Here is a 22,685-nt window from a genome sequence, read left to right on the forward strand (position 1 = left end):
AAGGCAGCCACTAGAGCCCGCGGCACCCACGAGGTGTCTGGGCCCTGGGCCTTCGGAAGCGAGGAGGAGGCGCTCGGCTGCCGGGATCGCAGGGGGGCTCTTCCCCCTCCCCCCACGAGGCGAGAGCTAACCCTGCCTGGGGTGTCCGAGGACGGTGAGGACGTGGAGCTGGTCCCGGGGGGCGGCTTGACGCCAGAGGGTTGCCGGCGAGTGCTGTGCGGCGGGGGTAGATGGCGGGCCATTGGAGCTGTGAGGGTGATCTGGAGGACCGGCGCTACTTTGCCCGCCGCCCCCCCTGGGGGTGCGGGTCCTGGCCCATGGAGGGGCGCTGCGTGGCGTGAGGTTCTCTGCGCTTATCGGGCCGCAGGCCGGCGGTCAGGGGGGCTGATTCCAGTTCCCCCCTCCACCCGCGCTCCCGGGGGCCGCCCTGCAGCGCTTGGACCCCTGTGTGGTGTGAGTGGGCACTGAGGCCCCACTACGGACAGCGGCACGGACCGTGAGCAGGGGCGGGTGTTGGCGTACCACCCTGGGCTTTGACGGGCCGCGAATCGGCGGCGGTCCCTGGGGGCGGATCGGCTGCCATATCGGGCAGCGCCCCGGGAGGTGATTTGCGGGGCTTGGGCCGACGGGCTGCCCGGGAGAGTGGAGGCCCCGACTACACGTCCTTCCTCCTGCCGCCCAGATCCCCGGTCCAGGTGGGAGCACTGAGATCTATTGCGGGGCCCATCGGTGGGTACGGCTGTCCCCCACAGGCGGCAGTGGGGTCACCATGGGCAAGGACAGGGCCTCTAGACCGACGCCTGCGGCCACCCAAACCAGGATTGAACAATTTACGACCTCTGAGAGGGGGACTGGCCCGGCCGGGGGGGCGGCATCGGCCCCTGCTACAGATCTGTCCGCCATCTTGCAGGCCATCAACGCGTCTCGCTCTTCCCTGGAGGGTATGGTCGGGGAAGTCAAGGTGGATGTTGCCCTCCTCCGGCAAGACTTGCGCAATGCCACCACCCGCATCTCTGAGGCCGAATCGAGAATCTCGACTGCTGAGGATGATATCCGCCAGCTGCAGGACCAAGTACGGGAACTCACCACCCACTCTAAGGAGCTGCATCGCCGGGCTGAGGATGCAGAAAACCGGGCGCGTCAACCTCCGCCTGGTGGGATTTCCGGAGGGGGCCGAGTCGGGCTGGGCGGATGACTTTTTGGAGCGCTGGTTTCAATCCTGGATGCCCGCGGGCAGCCTGTCGGCCTGGTTTGTGGTGGAGAGGGCCCACCGCTCCTTGGCTCCTAGGCCTCAAGTGGCAACCCCGCGCCCCTTCATTGTAAAGATCCTTAACTTCAGAGACAGGGACGCGATTCTCCGGGAGGCCCGGCGTGCTGAAACTCTCACATACCAGAATCATAATATCATGATTTTCCCGGATTACCCTCGGGAGGTCCAGGAGCTGCGGCGGTCCTACACGGAGGTGAAGCAGAAGATGCGGGCTCTGGACCTCCAATACCAACTTCAGTTCCCGGCCCGTCTCCGGGTCATCTTTCAGCACAAAGCCATATTTTTTGATACGCCTCGAGCAGCTTGGACTTGGCTGACGGAGGAGCATCCTCTGCATCGATCCGGACAGGGCTCACCGTCGAGGAGCCGCAGGGGACAGGCAGTGTCCAGACCGTCAAGAACCCGTCGACGGCGGCGCACGGTGCCCCGGGGGCACGCAGAGGGAGAGGTGGTGGCCACGCGCTCCATGGGACGGCCGCGTCGGGCCTCTGGTGCATCGCCCGCCTCTTCGGATGCCCCTGCCGGTCCCGCAGCTGCTGGAAGCCGGGCCGGATCCCCTCTGCGGCTGGGCTCTGCGGTTCCACCTGCTGCACAAATGGACACCTTGGACCTCTCCCGCAGTCCAGTTATCTGACTCTCTCTTGTTGGGGGAGGTTTGTTGGGAGGCTTGGGAGTGTTCTACCAGGCGGCCAGTGCCAGCGTTTGGACTTCCGTGCCCCACTTTAGGAATAGCTCTCGGCCAGGGCAGGGGATTTAGTCATGATCCGATTTGTGGAGGGGTCCACTATGCGCTCAAGCCCGAGCGTTTTAGCTTGGTAGTTGTTCTTTAGAATTAGGGCGACAGATGCTTCCGTTTTCGAAGTATAGGGTGGGGGGTTGGGGTTGTTTTGGGGTTGTTTTCTTCTTCTAGAGAGGATTAGGTTGACTGGTGATATCCTCCTCAAGGTTGTTGTCCAATGGCATCGTTGCGTTCATGACCTGCCCGCTGACCTGCCATCCCGGTGTCTCTCCCTTTGGGGAGGCCCTGCGCCTGCGTCCCCCCTGGTTTCCCTGCTGGGTGCGTGTTCTGAGGAGGCCCCCCTTCCGCGCGCACCGGGTGCCCTTGCTTGGGGTTATGGCTGACACTACCGTTCCTAGGGCTGCCATGCGTATTTTGTCGTGGAATGTCAACAGCCTTTTGGACCGTTTCAAACGCATGGCGGTTCCTGAGTACGCGCAGCGTATGGGGATTGATGTCCTCCTCTTGCAGGAGACCCATCTTCTTGGTAATAACTGTCCCTTCCTTGCCCGTTACGGGTACGATAGGGTGTGGCACTCGGGCTTTTCTAGGGGTTCCCGGGGAGTGGCTATCCTGTTCAGGCGGACCTTTCCCTTTGTTCTAGCCCAGGTGCATTTCGACTCCCAAGGTATGGCTGTTGCCGTATGTGGTACTTTCGAGGGGCGGCCACTCACCTTTATATCCTTGTATGCGGCGCCGTCCCTGCTGCAAACCGTCCTCTCCTACACTGCAGCCTTACTTCCCACACTCCCGGCGGGGGCGCTCGTTCTGGGGGGGGGATTTTAATGCGGTCTACACGCCTAGCATGGATGCGACGAGCCCGATCTCCCCCGCCAGAGCCGCCCGCGCGAAGCAGCTGTCGGGCTGGGCTGAGGCCCAGGGCCTATGTGATGTGTGGAGGGTCTGGCACCTGCAGGCCCGCCAATACACCCATACCTCGGCAGCGCACCACTCGCACGCTCGGATTGATTTAATCTTTGTTCCGTCTACCGAATGCGCGGGGGTTCAGGATGCCCGCATTCTTCCTAGGGGCCTCTCAGACCATTCTCCGCTGCTTCTGGCCCTCGGCCCGCCTCCCTTCTCCGCCCGCCCGGTGTGGCGCCTGAATGCTTGGTTCCTACAGGATAAGGACTTTCGGAAGTCTGTAGGACGCGAGATCTCTAGCTACTATCGCCACAACGCGGGCTCTGTTTCTTCCGCGGCCGTCCTCTGGGAGGCTGGTAAGGTGACTATCAGGGGAACGGCCAAGGGACTTGTACAGCACCAGCGCCGGAGACACCTCCAGCAGCTTACGGAGTGTGAAGCGCAGGCCTTGGAGCTTGAGCGTGACCAGGAGGCATTGAGTGATGCTGGGCGGGCGCGGCGGCTGGCCTTTCTGCGGGCGGAGATTCGCATGCACTCCATAGACGCGGCGAAAACTCTATGGTGCTCCTCCGTGGCTCGAGTATACGGCTGGGGGGATAAGAACGGTGCTCTTCTCCACCGGCTGGCCACGTACCCCCGGGCAAACAGGATTATCCCCGCTATTGTGGGCCCTACCGGCGAAACTCGCACTGCCTCCGTGGCGATGGCTCAGTCCTTTGCCGATTATTATTCCATGCTGTACCGGGCTCGGGCACCGGGGATCCCCCTGACCGAGCTGATGGGAACGGCTGGAGCAGCCCTGCAGTGCTTGGGGCGAGAGGCCGGTGAGACCCTGGTCTCGCCCGTTACGCTGCAAGAAATTGACGCAGCCATCAGCCATCTGACTCCTGGGAAAACTCCGGGTCCGGACGGCTTCCCACAGGAATATTATGCCCACTATCGTGAAGCCCTCGCTCCGCAACTTTTGGGCCTCTTTGCAGAGGTGATAGAGAAAGGCTCGTTCCCTTCGGAGACAGACACGGCTACGATTGTCGTTCTCCCCAAAACGCAGCCCCCATCACAGTCCTGCTCGGACTATCGGCCGATATCTCTCATTAATACTGAAATTAAGATCTACGCTACCATCCTGGCGCAACGGATGCGCCCGCACCTTACTTCACTGGTCCATCCGGACCAATGTGGATTCATGCCGAAACCGAGGTACTCGGCACTGCCTGTGGCGCCTGCATCTCGCCATGGCTCACCGGGGGCGTCTCTCTCCTTACCTGGCCCTGTTGCTAGTCGACTTTGAGAAGGCCTTCGACTCGGTGGGGTGGGTCTACCTTGAAGAGGTACTGGAGAGGATGGGGTTCGGTCCTCAATTTCGCGCCATGGTCCGGGTCTTGTACGCGGCTCCACGGGCCAGGGTGTTGGTGAATGGGGCTCTATCCCGTCCGTTTCTCATCGGGCGAGGGACGCGTCAGGGTTGCCCGCTCTCGCCCCTCCTGTTCGCCTTGGCAATGGAACCCCTGGCCGTTCTGATCCGGTCGGATCCTGCTCTTCGTGGGTGGGACTGGCTGGGCATGGCTCCTGATAAAATAGCTCTGTATGCGGACGATGTCCTCCTTTACCTCTCAGACCCAGCTATCTCCGGTCCTCTTGTTCGTCAGATTCTTCGCCGGTTTGGTCAGGCATCGGGTCTCCTTCTCAACCCCAGGAAATCGGTCTTGGTTCCGCTGCATCCGGCTAGAGATTGCTTCGACTGGCAGTCTGATATTCCCCTCCGGAGACTTTCTTTTAAATATCTGGGGATCTGGGTCACCCTTCTACCGGAGCTCTGCTGGGCCCTCAATGTGGCCCCCATGGTCAATAAAGCCAGATCAGACCTGGCGAGGAGGATTGCACTCTACAAGATGATGATCCTTCCCAAGTTCCTGTACTGCTGCAGAACACGCCCTGCTCTTTTTCTCGTCCTTGGTTCCGGGACTTGGATAAAATGGCGACCAAGTTTCTCTGGGGAGGCGGTAGAGCCCGTCTGGCCTTGAGCCGGTGCCGGATTCCATCATATGACGGAGGTCTGAGCATGACCAACCTTTATCTGTACTTTCTTGCAACTCAGCTCCTGGTGGTCCACGATTGGTTTTCGGGCGGTGGGACGACCCGGCCTACAGGCTGGAGGTACAGCTGCTGGGGTTCCCTTCCATTCAAAATATGCTCTACGGGGCGACGGTTCCTCGGCCGCTTCCGGACGTTGTACGGGCCCCTTTCTTGGTATGGCGTGCCGCTCTCCGGCATACTCGATGGTCGGGGAAGTTTACTCGTGTTACACCGCTCTGGCATGGCACCTGGCTGCGGGAGGTCGCGGGGTTGGGAGGGTTTCGAGCGTGGGATCTCCTCGGGATTTCTTGTTTAGGCAATGTGTGGCAGGGGAGTCGCATGTGCCTCTTCCAGGAGCTCTGGGATCGGTTCTCGTTGTGCCCCTCGCAGTTTTATAAATATCTCCAGCTGCGTCACGCGCTTCAATCTCATGTACCTCTGGATTCGAGGATCCCTGATCATAGCCCACCCGAAGCCCAGGTGATGTTGGGGTTCCTGGGGAAGGGGGGAATTTCCCGTATCTACCGGATCCTGGTCAATAACACCCCGACGGACTGGGACGACATGAAGCTGCGCTGGGAGGCCTGGGTGGGACCATTGGACGATGCTGATTGGAGGGACGCCCTTATGGCACCCAGGACGATTACCTCATCAGCCAGGTTGCGGCTCATCCAGCTTTATTACCTACATACCGCCTATCTGACCCCAGAACGCCTCTACCGTGCGGGTCTTTCTCCAGATGCCTCATGTGCGCGCTGTAGGGCAGACCCGGCGGACTTCTTCCACATGGTGTGGGCCTGCCCGCGCTTGGGAGCCTACTGTTGCGAGATTGAAGCTGAACTAACTGAGATACTGGGGTGGGAGGTCCCCCATGATCCCAAATTGGCCCTGCTGGGGATAACGGACGGTCTGGACGGTACCCGTAATGAGAAATTCTTCTTAACTACTGCTCTGGTGGTGGCAAAGAGGGACATCGCGCCGCCTGGAAGCGGGCTGATCCACCGAAATGCGCTACATGGAGACGGGGGGTGGACTGGGGCGCGACGCAGGAGCGCATGATGTATTCGGCGCGGGGTTGCCCCAAAAAGTTTAGCAGAATATGGGAGAAGTGGCTAGGGGGTATAATCTAGGGGTGTTGAGGCGGGTGGAGGGAGTGTGGGGGTCGGGGAGAGGGTGGGAGGTCTTGCTATTGGGTGTTTATGAACCCAGGAGATGTCATTTTGATGCCAGTTCCTTTGGACGGTTGTATGTACATTTATGTGCGTTCTTTTGGAAAAAAATAAAAATTTGCTGATCAAAAAAATTAAAAGGCCGGTTGGGTTGCCAGTTTCCTCTACACAGACTTTTGTAACTTGTATTATCCCTGTTAGGCAGGTTAGCAGATTCTTGTCAAGGTCATTATAGGACACAGCCTTTTCCTCATCCCTACCATATGCCTCACCTCACTCTCCCTCACTGAAATATTTATCTTGAAACATCATGATTTACTATACGCTATCCCTGTACTATGTAAACGTTTTGGTAAGACTGAAAACTTTATTTCTTTTTTACTATCAAATATGAATTCCATTTGAAGATTACATTTTAAACACAAAAACAAATTATCAAAGAGGCCCCTATGAGTGACAAAATCACATTGTACTGTTTCTTCTCAAATTAATAGTATTTGTTCAGAAAGACTAAGAAATGCATCTGCAGACTTGGATATGGACGGATGGCTTAGTGTGAGCCCTCAAAGTATGGCTTGTGATGCAGATTATGCGTAAATTACCTGCAGCCAAGCAGGCTCTGGACATTGTATGCTGGTTCTGTGATGTGCAACTTCTGGATCAGCTTCTTCAAACTCAGCTCGTTCTGCCTCTCTTTGGCTTTCCTCTTCGGCTTGGAATTCAGGAAACCAGGGTCTTCTTCAAACTGCAGATGAAAAAACACATTTTGTCTTCATCACCACATTTAATGAGTGCCATACCACTTAATCAACCACTTAGGGTGGAAAAGAAACTGCTGCATTAAAGTAGTCATGCAGCGAGCACAAGGGTAGAGAAAAGGGCTTAGAAGGGGACTGTGGATGTCTGACAAATGTCAGAGAAACACTGAACAGTTTGAGATAGTTCGATAGGGAATACCACACTGCAGACCCTATACTCAAGTAGCCTGCAGAGCCTAGGATGCAGTGTCTTTGGCTGGACTAGTAGAGGATCTGAGGGCTTATTTGCTCAGCCATTTTGGAACGTTTTTGACCCATCTTCACCTTTCTTGTTATATTTTCCAATTGAAGTCCAATCCCTTTCTAGTCACCAGAAAACGTATTGTGCTGTTTGACACAATGATGAGCTTCGATTCCTTCCTCCCCTACATGACTTCTGAAGCTAATGTCAACTACATGTTTACTCTTGCCTCCTTCCACAAAGTTCCTATCCAAAAGGCTGTGTACAAGATCAAGGATTTTCTCACAAAATACTTTTCTAAGAAAAATGTGCAGAAACTCATTTTCCTCAGTTACCTTTGTGACCTCAGTTTTGATGCCACATGCAGTAAATGAGGTCAAGCATTAATTGCTCAGTCAAATTTAAGATCAGGTGTAGGGGAAGCAGAAACGGACACCACTCGGGCCGAGGTACAACCAGCAATTGCCGTAGGAGGAGCAGAAGGGTAGACGCAAGAACATCAGCCTCAAGGTAAGGTTTGGTGATGCCATACGGCAGGAAACCAAAAGCCAAGTACAGAGAAAAGCACTTGGATAGCATCAACTGTTTAAGCACCTCAACGCAAGCAAACTAGGTGTACAGGATGAAGGCAGGAAGTGCAATTTATCTGGCTGCAGAATTTATAGATCTAAAAGTTGTGGAGAGCACTGGAGCCTTGTCAAGCGTTCTGCAACCTCACCAAAGGGATGTGGACCACTTCAGCTTTTCTTTATTGCAAGGGGTGCACAATGTGCTAGAGTAGCACCCAGTCTCCAATGTGGGAGATTTGTGCCATAGAGAGGATGAACAGGGCTGCAAACAGAACGGTCAAGTGGTCATTGTTCATACTGGGACATTGGATATCAGTAAAGCTCCATGGCACAATCTCTTGTGCTGCCTTAGTGTACATCCTGAAGTTCAAGGTGCAGTACTCTACATCTCAATCTAATTTAAGGCACTAAACGATGCTGCTGATCTTTCAAAGGCACACTACTTGCAGTTCCTGCAGGCCGGTCCAATTAGTTTTCTGGAAAGATTGAGACCATGGCTTTGCAAGTCTTGAGGAAAAGACAAGTTTGGTGACACACACAGAATAAAAGAACAGAGACTTGGAGTAAAGGTTGGTTTGTTCTTGGGTTTGCTGGATTGCAGTAGGTTCCTGGTAACTGTTTTAAATATTTCTAAGTACAGTCTACATCCTCATGTGAAAAAGGGTATTAAAAAGCTGCCATGACTTCATACTAACCTTCCACTGGAGATCGAGCAGAAGCTGTGCAACCTTCCGAAGACAGGGGAAGACTCTCACTTGCTTGTGCTTCTTACACTGCAAAAAAGAAAGAATGTTGCAGAATAACTTGGCAGGCTAAGTGTACACAACCACAAAATACAGTCACAAAATACAAGAAAAACAGTCCTTTATAGGCATAGCAGAAAGAGCCACACAGAGGAAGAGTCAATCCCTTACTGATACATGTCCTTTCATTCATTATTTGCTCCACAGAGACCACCCAGACCTTTCCAACCGCAATCTTGGACTAGTACATTTGTGATATATTTTGCCAAACCGGATGTGACATTTAAGATGCACTAATGTCATTGTTCCCTATAAATTCAACCAACATGGACTTTAGAACACTGATGACAACTGAAGGTTTACCTCAGAGGAGATTCTAGAGCATGGTATAACTGTTTTTTACTTCACAAAGTAACTACCTGTTACAGTGATTAAATCTTTCTTAATTTTGACTCAACGTATAGCACTACAGGCTCTTCTAGTTTCCATGGTGACAATGGGTGTGATTTTCTAAACATCAACTGTAGAGGGGAGTCTAATTCACTTTTCAGAAGTAGGATGTGGTACACCATTCTAACAAAAATGTGTAATAGAAATAGGGGAAAAGTCTTATTACACAGAAAGTAAATGTGACTTACCGGTCATTCTTTTAAATTGGTGTATGAGGGGAGGACATGCAAAGGGAATGTGTAAGTGATGGTTTGTACGATGTTGGTTAAATGGTGGCCTCAACAGCAGGGTTTGGAATTAAAGTGGTCCAGTGAGATGACTGCCCCAGTAAGCTCAGTCAGTAGAACTCAAGAGGAAAGGAAGGAATGGATGGCAAATCAGTTGAAAAAAGCTAAAAGCTTTAAAGGAATGTTCAGTGATCATCTCTGGCACACTAAGATCATTCAAACAAAGTTGGGGCGAATGCAGAAACTGCATTTGTTTGCCACAAAGCAAGGAATGTACCTCTTGATTCAACAGAAGTTCAGAGAGAACGCTAATATGCAGTGAAAGCAAGGCATTTTCACACCAATTGTCTCTTCTCATTGGTTGGCTTGGACTGTACTATCACACAAGACAAATGGTTATTAATAGATCTGTGGAATACAATAAAATCAATTGAGCTGATAGTCATGCTTCGCAGACTTCACATAATGGTTTCGACCAGAGGAATTCACTATGTTTAAGAAAATAGATTTAACCTACACATCAAATTTGGCTAGGAGGGAAAATCAGACATTTAAGCACTTGCATCATACCACATTCTATATTAACGCACACAATTCGAGAAAGCCAATGCTGCTTCTGTTTGTCAATGCATAATCTTGAATATGTTTTAGGATCAGGAAGGAACTGTGGCATTCCATAACGATTTCCTAGTCTGTGGGAAGGATGACCGACGTTTTAGAAAATTTTGAACATCGAGGATTTTAATTTAGGGAGGAAAAATTTTAAAAACAGGTGGAATATTTGAAAACATTCTTTCTCGCCTGGAGGAACTGAGACAAAATAAAACGCTCATAGAGCAACTGAAAATGCTCCCATACGATCACACTAATCTATTTTTGACTAAATGTTATTGTTTTGCAATATAAACAATTATAATACAAAATGCATTAAGGGTTAACACAGCACATATGAAGAACATACATATCACATTTTAGGTGTACATGGTGGACTCTCCTGCCTTGGTGTCATATCCATATTATTGAGAGCATTTAAGGTAACTTTCAACTAACCACACATGGTTTCAACTCTGATACTTATTTTGTATTGTCAAATCGACGTGGCCTACAATACCGCCCAAAAAGACTATGTGAACCCAAAATGCTCCATCCATGGGCACAAACTTTTTTCAGTTCTTTATGGGCAACTTCCTACTGCGTACATTACCTTTTCTGCAGCTAGACACCAGTTCATGTTGCTCCTTCATTCTCGGATTGTAGGCGTTTCTAGGCTAGCCTATTTTTGTACGATGTCCCTCTTGCAAGAGACCTTAATTAAGAAATAACTTTTGATAGCTAGGCAAGTCTTGTATTCCCTATATTATACCCTTTGTAGAATCGTAATTTGTATGACTAACATTCAATTTTATTGAAATCTCTCAATGGTACATCAAAGCATCTTCCCACTACTCATCTTCCAGTTCACCCTTGTCTCTTACCCAACGTATTGTCAGATCTTTAATTATTTCTGAGTGCTGGACATTAGGGTAATATGTGGGGGATACCACATTTTTGATCATTTGTGTCCCCAAGAGCCTACTTCACAGCAATAATTCCTCTTCTGTAATTGAGTTATCTTTGATACACAAACTCAGTGCAAACATCTGGGAGTTCTCCAACATACATTCTGCTTTTAATTTTCCAAAGAATATTAGATCTGGCCCTTATACTTCCCAGTGTTGACATTCCTATAGTGACTCAACAATGAAATCCCTTAGGATCAATCAACTCTGTCAGTCTAGATCCCAACCCCACGGCACTTTAAGAGTTAATCTTCCTTTCAATCCCATTTCCTTCGTAAGTGCATGCCACAAGTTCTCCACTAGTGTCAAGAAAGGGGGTGTTGTAGCTTACCTCTGTGTAGAGTAAGTGTGGAGAAAGAACAATTGATGGACAGAATGCAGAACAATTTCATACATTCACCCCAGTACAGAGATCTGGGCCTAAATCCATCTTTTTTTGCTCACCATGCCATTCCAGTTTGGACCCAGCCAGTGGAGAAGTGTAGCTCACTGGTTAGAGGAGGCATACCCTGAAGCAGAGGTCAGACCCGGGACCAGGGTTCGATTCCCGACGCGGCAGGGTCCGGAGCCCAATTGTCCACGGGCTTGATAATTCTCGCTTCGGTGCCCACTCTAAGCACGAGTTCACACTATGCAGCTCTGGGCAACAAGCTTGCTTAATCTCCACAACGGCCCCCCCGCGGCGGGATGCCTGGCTTTCACCTTGGGGATGCCCAGTATGGGCTATCTCACAGGGAAAAACCAGGACGGGTTCCCAAGGCAAGCGCCGAGATGCCCAAGGGTAAGTCGAGCGCTATATAAGAACTCACATTCATTCATACATTCATTCATTCATATGCAAATCAGTCTTGACCCTGTGCCCAATGGGAACAGTCCAGCCCGAAATGCCAGGGCAGGTCCTCCCTAGAATGGAAACAAGCATCCTAGGACCGGTTTGGGGGTTTCACCTCTCATCAGCCAGGATAGCTTGACTCCAGTGGAATTGATGGATGGATTTAACCTGTGCTCACTACACCACTAGATTCAAGCTAGCCTGGCTGATTAAGGGTGATGCCCCGAAACTGGTACCAGGATGCTTGTTTCCGCTCCAGGGAGGACCTGGCTTGGCAGTTCGGGCTGGACTGTTCCCATAAGGAACAGGGTCAAGACTGATTTGCATATGGCTGGGTGCAAACTGGGGTGGTGTGGTGAGCAAAAGAATGATGGATTAAACCCAGATCCTTGTGACTGGGGGTGAATGTTTGCATTGTCCAGCATTCCAGCCATCAATTGTTTCTTTTGCATAGAATAAGTGTGGGCCCTTTCTTACCGGGTGCGCATCTGTCAATTCTTAATGCAAATTCTTTGTGTGGGCAAAGGTCCATTCGTACTGTCACTAGCTGGGCTTCTTCATAGTAATCTTGTATACTTTAAAGTCCATTTCTGTCCTAAAAGGTGCTTTTCTGTAGTATCATGGGTACTATTAAGGGGTTTTGTCTTGCCATATAAAAGATCTTGATATTTAATCTAGATTTTTAAATAACTGGTCTGATATTTTAGGTTTTTTGTTCGATGTACAGGAACTTCCGCAGTGCTATCATCTTAAACTGCAACAAGCAAACCAGGAGCGGCAAAGCAGGCTAAAAAAATCGTAACAAAATGTCACTAGTCCTGCACGTATAGTAACTTGAAACATCTACTTGACCTACCTGTAATGCACTTGACCTCTGTCTCTGAAAGCCGAAGCAAATGTGACAAGTTAACAAGATTTAAAGGCATTTTTATTTCTCACTGACTTTGTGAGCAATAAAGATGCCTTTAAATCTTGCTATCTTGTCACATTTGCTAGGCTTTCAGAGGCAGAGGTCAAACGCAGTTTGTCTTTGTACTCGCCAGAAAGGGTGAGTAGGACCGAATTAGCTCGTCCTCATTAAATCTAGCTCGCAAATACGAGTGGATTTTTCGAGCCCTGCAAAGGGAGCTTTCTCTAGTGTGTTTCTTCCGCCGTCACCCAATTCAATAAGGGTTTTAAATTATCTGCGTAAAATTCATCTAGGTCTTTCGACAGCCACATAACAAGGTATTTAAAATCATTTTTTCTGATTTTGAGTGGTAAAAAGAGAGATAGTGCTGGGTTCCGCATATGCAGGGAGTATTACAGTGACTTTTTCCAGCATATAAAGGAAATCAGAATATTTCCCGTAGTTAGAGAATATAGATTTCAGTCTGGTCAGACACCAATTAGGATTGTCAATATTAAATACATGTTTGTCAGCACAAGAGAAATATTTGGCCCCGACATCACACCACTTCTATCCCCTTACCAAGGGGCCCTTTTGATCCCCTCACATAGGTTCAATCACTACAGCGAGGACTAGTTTGGATTGAGGGAAATCCTACCCTGAACACTGCACTATTGAGAAAATACTGTATTTGGTACCATTTACCCGGATCTTAGTCAAAGAAATAGTACATGATAGTTTAATCCAGGGTATAAAATATGGCCCAAAGCCAATCTTTAGTAATACTACAAATATCTAAGGCAATTTTGTGGAATTTAACCCTTTTTAGGTCTCGCCTGAGCCAGCGCATGCCCTACACTGCAAGACATTTAGTAAGTGGCTTTTAAAAGTGCTGCCACACGCTTTTGCTGGCCTAGCGGTTACGCGCGCGAGCACGCGCGCAGCCGCCAGCTTCTTTTAGGTCTTGCCTGAGCCAGCACATGCGCTGCTCTAGCGAGACATTTTGTGTTTGGGCTTTTGAAAGTGCTACCACAGCTTTTTGGCTGGCAATGAGTGTGCGGTTACGCGCACAATGACGAGCAGAGGCGCCATCTGGCTTTCCTCTCTCGTCATGGTGTGCGCACATCACACACCATTTGCCAGCCTGCTTTCACTTTTGCCTTGTAGCGCGGCCGGACACACAACTCCCAGACTTGTTTTTTAAATTTTATTATGTGAGCCGGAGTTAGCGCGCGCGCGCGCCCGCACACAACTCCCGGGTTTGTCTTTATTATGTGAGCCTGATCAATTTTATCGGTTTAACTTGGCATTTTAACACGCGCACACAACTCCCAGGCTTGTCTTTATTCTGTGAGCTGGGTAAATGATATCGTTTTAACTTGTCATTTTTACTTTTATATCACCCACTTTTAGCTTGCGTTTTTTTTTTTTTACATTTCCCCATGATAGGGACGTGTATTAGCATCTGGTCATATTTATTCGGAGCATTTATACGTGCATTTTCATGTGTTAACAATTATCCAGAGTGCGAGCCGTATAAAAAAGCCTTCAACAACAAAACAAACTGAAGTTACCACCAAGCACAAATTTAGGTGCGTGCGCATTCGTTCACAGCAACATTCACACCTTTAAAAATTGCAGGAAACATTCAAAACAGCGCCCATACTACAGACTTCATGGCGCACGCCCTCGTCTTTCGTTTAACAGCAAGGTGCGTGCGCATTTGTTCACAGCAACATTCACACCTTTAAAAACATTCACCATACATGCCGAAGTTATGCAAAATGTAGGTAAAAGGAGATGGTAGTGCACGATCTCACAGCTAGCAGTGCTGTTATGCAGGGAGTGCTTCCAGGTACCTGCGTTGTTTGAGTGGAAACTTCCTGAAAGATTGTAGCATTATTTTTCAGCGTATTCTTGTCTTTTGTAGGTACAGGGAGATTAAGTGATTTGATTACAATTACCGGATGTTGAGCCGTCGCAGAGACTAGTACCTGGTTTCCCAGTTGCTAAGTTGGCAGTTCTGGTCGTAAAGCTATATAAATATCTCTCTATGCCTTTATATTAACATTTAATAAGCACGAGGCCGCACCTTTTAAGGTCTCAGTCAAACCCCACTTGAGAGTGCACTTTTAATCCTATAGGAGGTTTGCAGGGCACAATTTAAGATTGTGGCCCAGCTAATATCGCCCAGGGCAGAGAGGTTTAGGATTTGATGATCTAAGGGGCGCCATGATGACTTGCACTCATGGGGCGCTGTATCGGATCTGACACAAGTAGTGACGCATATCCAAAAATTATTACAATTCTATGCATTTAATAGTTACTATTTATAGATCACGTTATTTGCGTCCCAGCCTCACTTGGAACAACCAAACACAAAGCAACTGAAAAGACTCTACTGCAGCAAATTACGTCAGCCCTGTTCCAACAAATGTGTGGACTTAGTCATTATACTGTGGAACTATTAAGTAAACTTGACAGGCTTCCGAAACTGTTAGGCCTCTGCAGCCTGTACTAATACAGACATAGTCTCTATTATGATAAAGACGTGTATTTGCAACAGGTAATAATTAGCCCAAGTGCTACTTTCCCCAGTACAACTTGTGCTTCATGTTTCCCGAGTTTAACTTGTGCGATATCTACTTTGATTCCATCCTTTTATGCTGGGGTTGGTTTTTAATTTCCCATGATAGGGACGTGCATTTTCATGGCAACATTGTCTACAGCGCAGCTTGTTTGCACTAACATTACAATCCTACAATTAACAAGTGTTAGCAGGAAACAGACACCAGGCGCCACTGGGGCACAAGCCACACCCAGCCATCCTCCTTGATTGATGTTTTGGAATTTACAAGTGTTAGCAGGAAACAGAGATGAGGCGCCACTGGGGCACAAGTCAGACAGAGCCCTCCGCCTCCATTGATGTTTCCCCTTAGCGGAGATTATGTTTACGATTAACTCCAAACATTTCTATCCCCCATAAGCCTGTACTTTCAAATGGTTAATATTTTACACAGGGTTGTTTGCGGAACGGTATTTTGTCCACAATAGGGGCAACATGCTGGAAAAATAAACCCAAAAAACATTAAGGGGTTAAAAAATGGTAGAAAGGATTCACTTTTAAAATGGCCACGGCTATTATTTGAGTTGGACTTTTGGATTGACTTTAACACTGTTTACATTATGCTATGGATGGTGCTCTCTCTAGTTTTTGTGTCTTTTTAGAAAAATTGCTTTGGTGGGTTTATTTCCCCTTATATCGCTATTGAGCTTATATTAGGAGTTAAAGCCTAATTGACAGTATTTTTGCCACAATCAGTTTAAAAAAAAAAAAAAAAGATTTCGCGCACAGCACAAAGCAATATTGTATGCAACTTTTTCCGCATCACTGTCACTCTATTTAAACTCCACACCCCCACTCTTATTGTCTCTCTCCTTTTCACTCACCCCTCTCTAATTCTCTCTCTACTTAAATAACTGTCCTCTCACGCTCTTTTTTTGCCTTTCATTCTCTCACCCCTTTATCTGTTGCTCTTTCAAACCCCTTCATTCACTCACTCTACACTTCTTTCTCTCGCTCTATCCCGCTTCACCCTTTATTCTCTGTACACCCTTTCTATCTCTTTCGCTCTCTACACCATCTCTTATTATCTTTCTTTCCTCTTGCACATCACCACCACATCACTCTGCGCAACTACAGCAACACTCCGCACCACCACTGCGTCACTCAAGCACACAACCTTAGCACTCAGGTTCATCACAGCAACACTCTGCGCCACCACAGCATCACTCTCCACCGCCGCCACCACAGCAACACTCCGCGCCACCACAGCAACACTCCGCGCCACCACAGCAACACTCCGCGCCACCACAGCAACACTCAGCGCCACCACAGCAACACTCAGCGCCACCACAGCAACACTCAGCGCCACCACAGCAACACTCAGCGCCACCACAGCAACACTCAGCGCCACCACAGCAACACTCAGCGCCACCACAGCAACACTCAGCGCCACCACAGCAACACTCAGCGCCACCACAGCATCACCCAGCGCCACCACAGCATCACCCAGCGCCACCACAGCATCACCCAGCGCCACCACAGCATCACTCAGCGCCACCACAGCATCACTCAGCGCCACCACAGCATCACTCAGCGCGACCACAGCATCACTCAGCGCGACCACAGCATCACTCAGCGCCACCACAGCATTACCCAGCACACAACAATATCGCTCAGGGCCACAACAGCATTGATCTACGCAACCACAGCAACACTCAGCACCTCCACATCATCAGGCAGCACAACCACATCACTACTAAAGGCCACCACAGCATCACTCAGCACCACCACCACAGCATCACTCAGCACCACCACATCAGCATCACTCAGCACCACCACCACAGCATCACTCAGCACCACCACATCAGCATCATCACTCAGCACCACCACATCATCACTCGGGAACACCACAGCATCACTCAGGAACACCACAGCATCACTATGCACTACCACACCAGTACTCAGCGTCACCACAGCATCACTCAGCACCACCACCACAGCATCACTCAGCACCACCACCACAGCATCACTCAGCACCACCACATCATCAGTCAGGAACACAACAGCATCACTCAGGAACACCACAGCATCACTATGCACTACCACACCAGTACTCAGCGTCACCACAGCATCACTCACCACCACCACATCACCACTCGGGAACCACAACATCATTCAGAGTCACAACAACATCACTCAGCGCAACTACAGCAACACTTCGCACCATCACATCATCACTCAAGCCCACAACATCATCACTCAGGCACACCACTGCATCACTCAGTACCACTACAGCATCACTATGCGCTAGCACAACAGTACTCGGCGCCACCACAGCATCAGTCAGCACCACCACAGAATCACTCAGCATCACTCAGCACCACCACAGCATCACTCAGCACCACCACAGCATTACCCAGCACACAACAATATCGCTCAAGGTCACAACAGCATTGATCTACGCAACCACAGCGTCACTCAGCACCACCACAGCGTTACCCAGCACACAACAATATCGCTCAGGGCCACAACAGCATTGATCTACGCAACCACATCATCAGTCAGCACCACCAGAGCATCAGTAAGCACCACCACAGCATCACTCAAGCCCACAACATCATCACTCAAGCACACCACTGCATCACTCAAGCACACCACTACAGCATCACTATGCGCTAGCCCAACAGTACTCAACGCCACCACAGCATCAGTCAGCACCACCACCGCATCACTCAGCACCACCACAGCATCACTCAGCACCACCACAGCATCACTCAGCACCACCACAGCATCACTCAGCACCACCACAGCATTACCCAGCACACAACAATATCGCTCAAGGTCACAACAGCATTGATCTACGCAACCACAGCATCACTCAGCACCACCACAGCATTACCCAGCACACAACAATATCGCTCAGGGCCACAACAGCATTGATCTATGCAACCACAGCATCAGTCAGCACCACCAGAGCATCAGTCAGCACCACCAGAGCATCAGTCAGCACCACCAGAGCATCAGTCAGCACCACCAGAGCATCAGTCAGCACCACCACAGCATCACTCAGCACCACCACAGCATCACTCAGCATCACTCAGCACCACCACAGCATCACTCAGCACCACCACAGCATTACCCAGCACACAACAATATCGCTCAAGGTCACAACAGCATTGATCTACGCAACCACAGCGTCACTCAGCACCACCACAGCGTTACCCAGCACACAACAATATCGCTCAGGGCCACAACAGCATTGATCTACGCAACCACATCATCAGTCAGCACCACCAGAGCATCAGTAAGCACCACCACAGCATCACTCAAGCCCACAACATCATCACTCAAGCACACCACTGCATCACTCAAGCACACCACTACAGCATCACTATGCGCTAGCCCAACAGTACTCGACGCCACCACAGCATCAGTCAGCACCACCACCGCATCACTCAGCACCACCACAGCATCACTCAGCACCACCACAGCATCACTCAGCACCACCACAGCATCACTCAGCACCACCACAGCATTACCCAGCACACAACAATATCGCTCAAGGTCACAACAGCATTGATCTACGCAACCACAGCATCACTCAGCACCACCACAGCATTACCCAGCACACAACAATATCGCTCAGGGCCACAACAGCATTGATCTATGCAACCACAGCATCAGTCAGCACCACCAGAGCATCAGTCAGCACCACCAGAGCATCACTCAGCACCACCAGAGCATCAGTCAGCACCACCACAGCATCGCTCAGCACCACCACAGCATCGCTCAGCACCACCACAGCATCGCTCAGCACCACCACAGCATCGCTCAGCACTACCACACCAGTACTCAGCGTCACCACAGCGTCACTCACCACCACCACATCACCACTCAGGGGCACCACATCATCATTCAGCGTCACAACATCACTCAGCACCACCACATCAGTCAGCACCACCACATCACTACTCAAGACCACCACAGCATCACTCAGCACCACCACCACAGCATCACTCAGCACCACCGCCACACCATCACTCAGCACCACCACCACACCATCACTCAGCATCACCACAGCATCACTCAGGAACACCACAGCATCACTCAGTACCACTACAGCATCACTATGCACCACCACACCAGTACTCAGCGTCACTCCTCACCACTCAGGGGCACAACAACATCACTGTGCGCCACCGCAGCAACTCTCAGCGCGACCGCAGCAACACTCCGCGCCACCGCAGCAACACTCCGCGCCACCGCAGCAACACTCCGCGCCACCGCAGCAACACTCAGCGCCACCGCAGCAACACTCAGCGCCACCGCAGCAACACTCAGCGCCACCGCAGCAACACTCAGCGCCACCGCAGCAACACTCAGCGCCACCGCAGCAACACTCAGGGCCACCACAGCATCACTCAATGCCACCACAGCATCACTCAATGCCACCACAGCATCACTCAATGCCACCACAGCATCACTCAATGCCAGCATAGCATCACTCGACACCACAGCATCACTCAGTGCTTCTTACACATTTTAATTACAACTTCTCAGCATGCTGCACAGCAGCCACACTTCTCTACAGCACAGCTTAGAAACATTGGCAAAGTCAATAGCTCTACATAAACACTTAAATGTCCCCCCAATGCATAGACAATAGGTCTCGCCCTCGGGACATTATAAGTGTTTAGTTATCCAGCATAATATCCTTCAATTAAACAACATCAAGTGTTGCATGGCTAATCACTTATAAGGTACCAAAAGCGAGACCTATTGGCTATGCCAATGCTTGTTGTCTCTCGGATACCAAGACTATAGGATCAGTTGCTTTCTGCATGTATCCCAGAATAGTGTGCAATCTGTATAGATTAGTTTTTGTCCATCTCTCGTGGAATACATCTGGATTGATCCTGAGGAACCAATCTTGTTATAAATCAGTGTTAGTCTTAGACTTTTGCTAATAATTTTGCTTTACAGTCCATTAATGGTATGGGGTGATAGGAGCAGCAGTACTCTACTGTTCTGCCATATTGTTATATCAATGCGAAAGCGATTATTCGCAGGTTTGAGGTAATGTTCCTCTTTCTCTAGCTTCCTGAAACATGTGTAGCTTTGGTGAGGTTCCTGATCTTCTGTGCAATTTCACAGGCAGGTGGTTGGAAGCTGTAGGGGGTTTCAATAACTGGATTTCGAGAACAGTGGAACATTTTCCCACACCTCTGGTACATAAGAGAGCAAGAAACACCCTGTCCAAACCTTGGTTTTCCAACGAACTTAAAGAACTAAACAAATCATGCAAAAAGCTTGAACGAAGCTGGAGACAAGCTTATTGCCCGTTGGCCAAAATAGCACTTAGGAAATGTCAGAACAGCTACTATGTTGCCGTCAAGAAAGCTAAAGGCCATTTTTATGCGGAGCGCATTGCCCTATCTAAAAATAACTCCAAGGAAATCTTTGCAATTGTCCAGAGTTTCCTGAAGCCATGCGCAGAACGTATGTTCGCTCCTGCCTCTAATGCCTGGTGCGAGCAGTTATCTGGCTTTTTTATAGATCAAATCCAAACAATCCAGGATAGCTTTGGGTCTGCTCTCCAGGTGCAGGCGGAACACCCGCTTCAGGCAGTCTCAGATTTAGATCCTGCCCGTTCTCTTCTGACAGTGTTTACTCCTATTCTGCTGCCAGACACTTTGGCCATTCTTAAATCTCTTAAATGAGGTTCCCCAGCCGATCCCTGCCTCACCAGGCAGTTGGCAGCAGTGGCGGAGGTACTTAATCCTGAAGTAAACAATCTCATTAATTTGTCGCTTCAAACCGCTATGGCTCCAACAGAGTGGAAACAGGCAAAACTCCTCCCCCTGCTCAAAAAAACCCCAATTAAACCCCGCCACTTTGGCTAGCTACCGACCGATCTCACTTCTACCGGCTGTGGCGAAGGTGTGGGAGTAGGCAGCCTATAAACAGTTCTTTGAGTTTGTTGAGACTTCTAGCACCCTCCACCCAGCCCAGTCGGACTTCCGGGCCTCATAGTAATGAGGCGGCACTGGTTGAGATGGTGGAGGCTATTAGAGTGCCTTGATTCCGGCGTCAGAGCGGTTCTGGTTTTATTGGACCTCTCTGCCGCGTTCAACACAATACCGCATCGCCAACTCCTAGCCTGCTTGTCCAATATCGGAATCTCTGGCTTGGTGTGGGATTGGATTGAATCCTTCTTGGCAAATAAAACACAGCAAGTGTGGCTGCCTCCATTCTCTTCCACACCGAGAAGCCTGACCACAGGCATCCCTCAAGGCTCAAACCTGAGCCCTCTTTTTAATGTTTATGTGACGCCGCTAATGTATCTGGCGGAAGAGCTGGGTGCTAAAATCATAGCGTTTGCTGATGATACCCAGCTTCTCTTCACATGGAAGAAAAATGATTTATTCCCCGATTTAGCAAAAAACTGTCTGGCTGAAGTTTTTAAATGGTTAGCACTGGCCCAACTCAAATGCAATGAGGATAAGTCTGAGGTACTCCTCTATGGGTTTTTCCCGCCGCATTTTAAGGATGACCTCTGGCCCGAGGGTTACCCTATGCCTAAGTCAATGAGAAGCCCAGTAAAAAATGTGGGGGTTTGGTTCAGTGAGGACCTCAGATTCCTACCGCAGATTAAGAAATTGGCAGAGTGTGCTTCGGAACATTGAAACTCCTTGAGAAATTTCTGCCACTACTGCCTAAAATTGCAAAAGAAATGGTGACCCGAGCTCTCATTCTCTCACGGTTATACTACGCCAATGCTTTTTACATTGGTCTTCCTGGTTACCAGCTAAAAAAGCTACAGACCGTCCAGAATGCGGCCACTAGAATGCTACTGGGTATTCCTGGTAGGTCTAGCACCAAGCAATTTGGCTCCCGGTGGGCCAGCATGTTTTGTTTAAGGCTCTCACCATTGCTCACGGGGCCCTCTATAAATCAGGGCCCATGTATCTCAGGAGACGCTTTGATTTCTATGTGCCACCCAGACATTTTCGCTCTGCGGGGCAATGCCTTGCTGTTATTCCTAGTTACCGCCTCGTTAGGACGGGGGGTAGCTCCCTCTCTGTCAAGGCGGCAAAGGCCTGGAATACCCTGCCCTGCGAGCTTCGGAACATCCACGACCTTGGGCTGTTTAAAAATCAGTTAAAAACCTTGCTTTTTAACTAATCATCCAGCCGCGGTGTACGCTACCCTGTCTCCTTAGAACTGGCTTTCGCGCCGGGATACTTCCGAGTATCCGCGCGTGTTATAAATAGCAGATAACATAGGTCCCAGTAGTTTCCCAATGTGAAGTTTTGCAATGTAGTCCCCATTTCTTCTGCAGTTATTCATTCTTCTAAAGATGGTCTTTAATCATCCATTAGTCTTGTCATTTGACAGTCTGAGATTAACTCTTCCCCCTTTTCTCTGCTACAGGACAGTTTAAGTTAAAAAAATTACTGAACACATGTAACAAATGTTTCTGCCACCACTTCATCTCCCATCACTTGTACGGATGTAGTGATTTGTATATGTCTTGTAGCATTGTCTTTGAAGTCATGACACTAATTTCCCTGCTTTGTTTTTCGCTTCTTAGAGATTTTTGACCACTAAGATAGTGTATGATGAATTCATTTGAGAATAAAGTTCAGTATTTGTCTTTTTGTATGGAGTGTTCTGCCCAATATAGATGATCA

The 22,685-nt window shown here is 49.6% G+C and overlaps 1 protein-coding gene across 7 annotated transcripts in view; it reads right to left on the reverse strand.

Annotated features, from left to right (window-relative positions):
* The window catches only part of LOC146811566 (telomerase protein component 1-like), a 1,575,504-nt gene that overhangs the window by 1,379,855 nt on the left and 172,964 nt on the right, over positions 1–22,685 (reverse strand). For all 7 annotated transcript variants that reach the window (XR_014966741.1, XM_085618541.1, XM_085618539.1 and 4 more), the window contains 2 exons: positions 8,421–8,498; positions 6,760–6,902 (listed from right to left, as the gene is read on the reverse strand). Coding sequence is in view for 6 of the 7 variants with exons in the window: in XM_085618541.1 (XP_085474667.1) it covers positions 6,760–6,902; positions 8,421–8,498 (221 nt within the window). In the remaining variant the exon portion in view is untranslated. The remainder of the gene's footprint in view (positions 1–6,759; positions 6,903–8,420; positions 8,499–22,685) is intronic.

This window comes from Triturus cristatus, chromosome 7 (assembly GCF_964204655.1).
Source record: "Triturus cristatus chromosome 7, aTriCri1.1, whole genome shotgun sequence".
Lineage (NCBI taxonomy): Eukaryota > Metazoa > Chordata > Amphibia > Caudata > Salamandridae > Triturus > Triturus cristatus.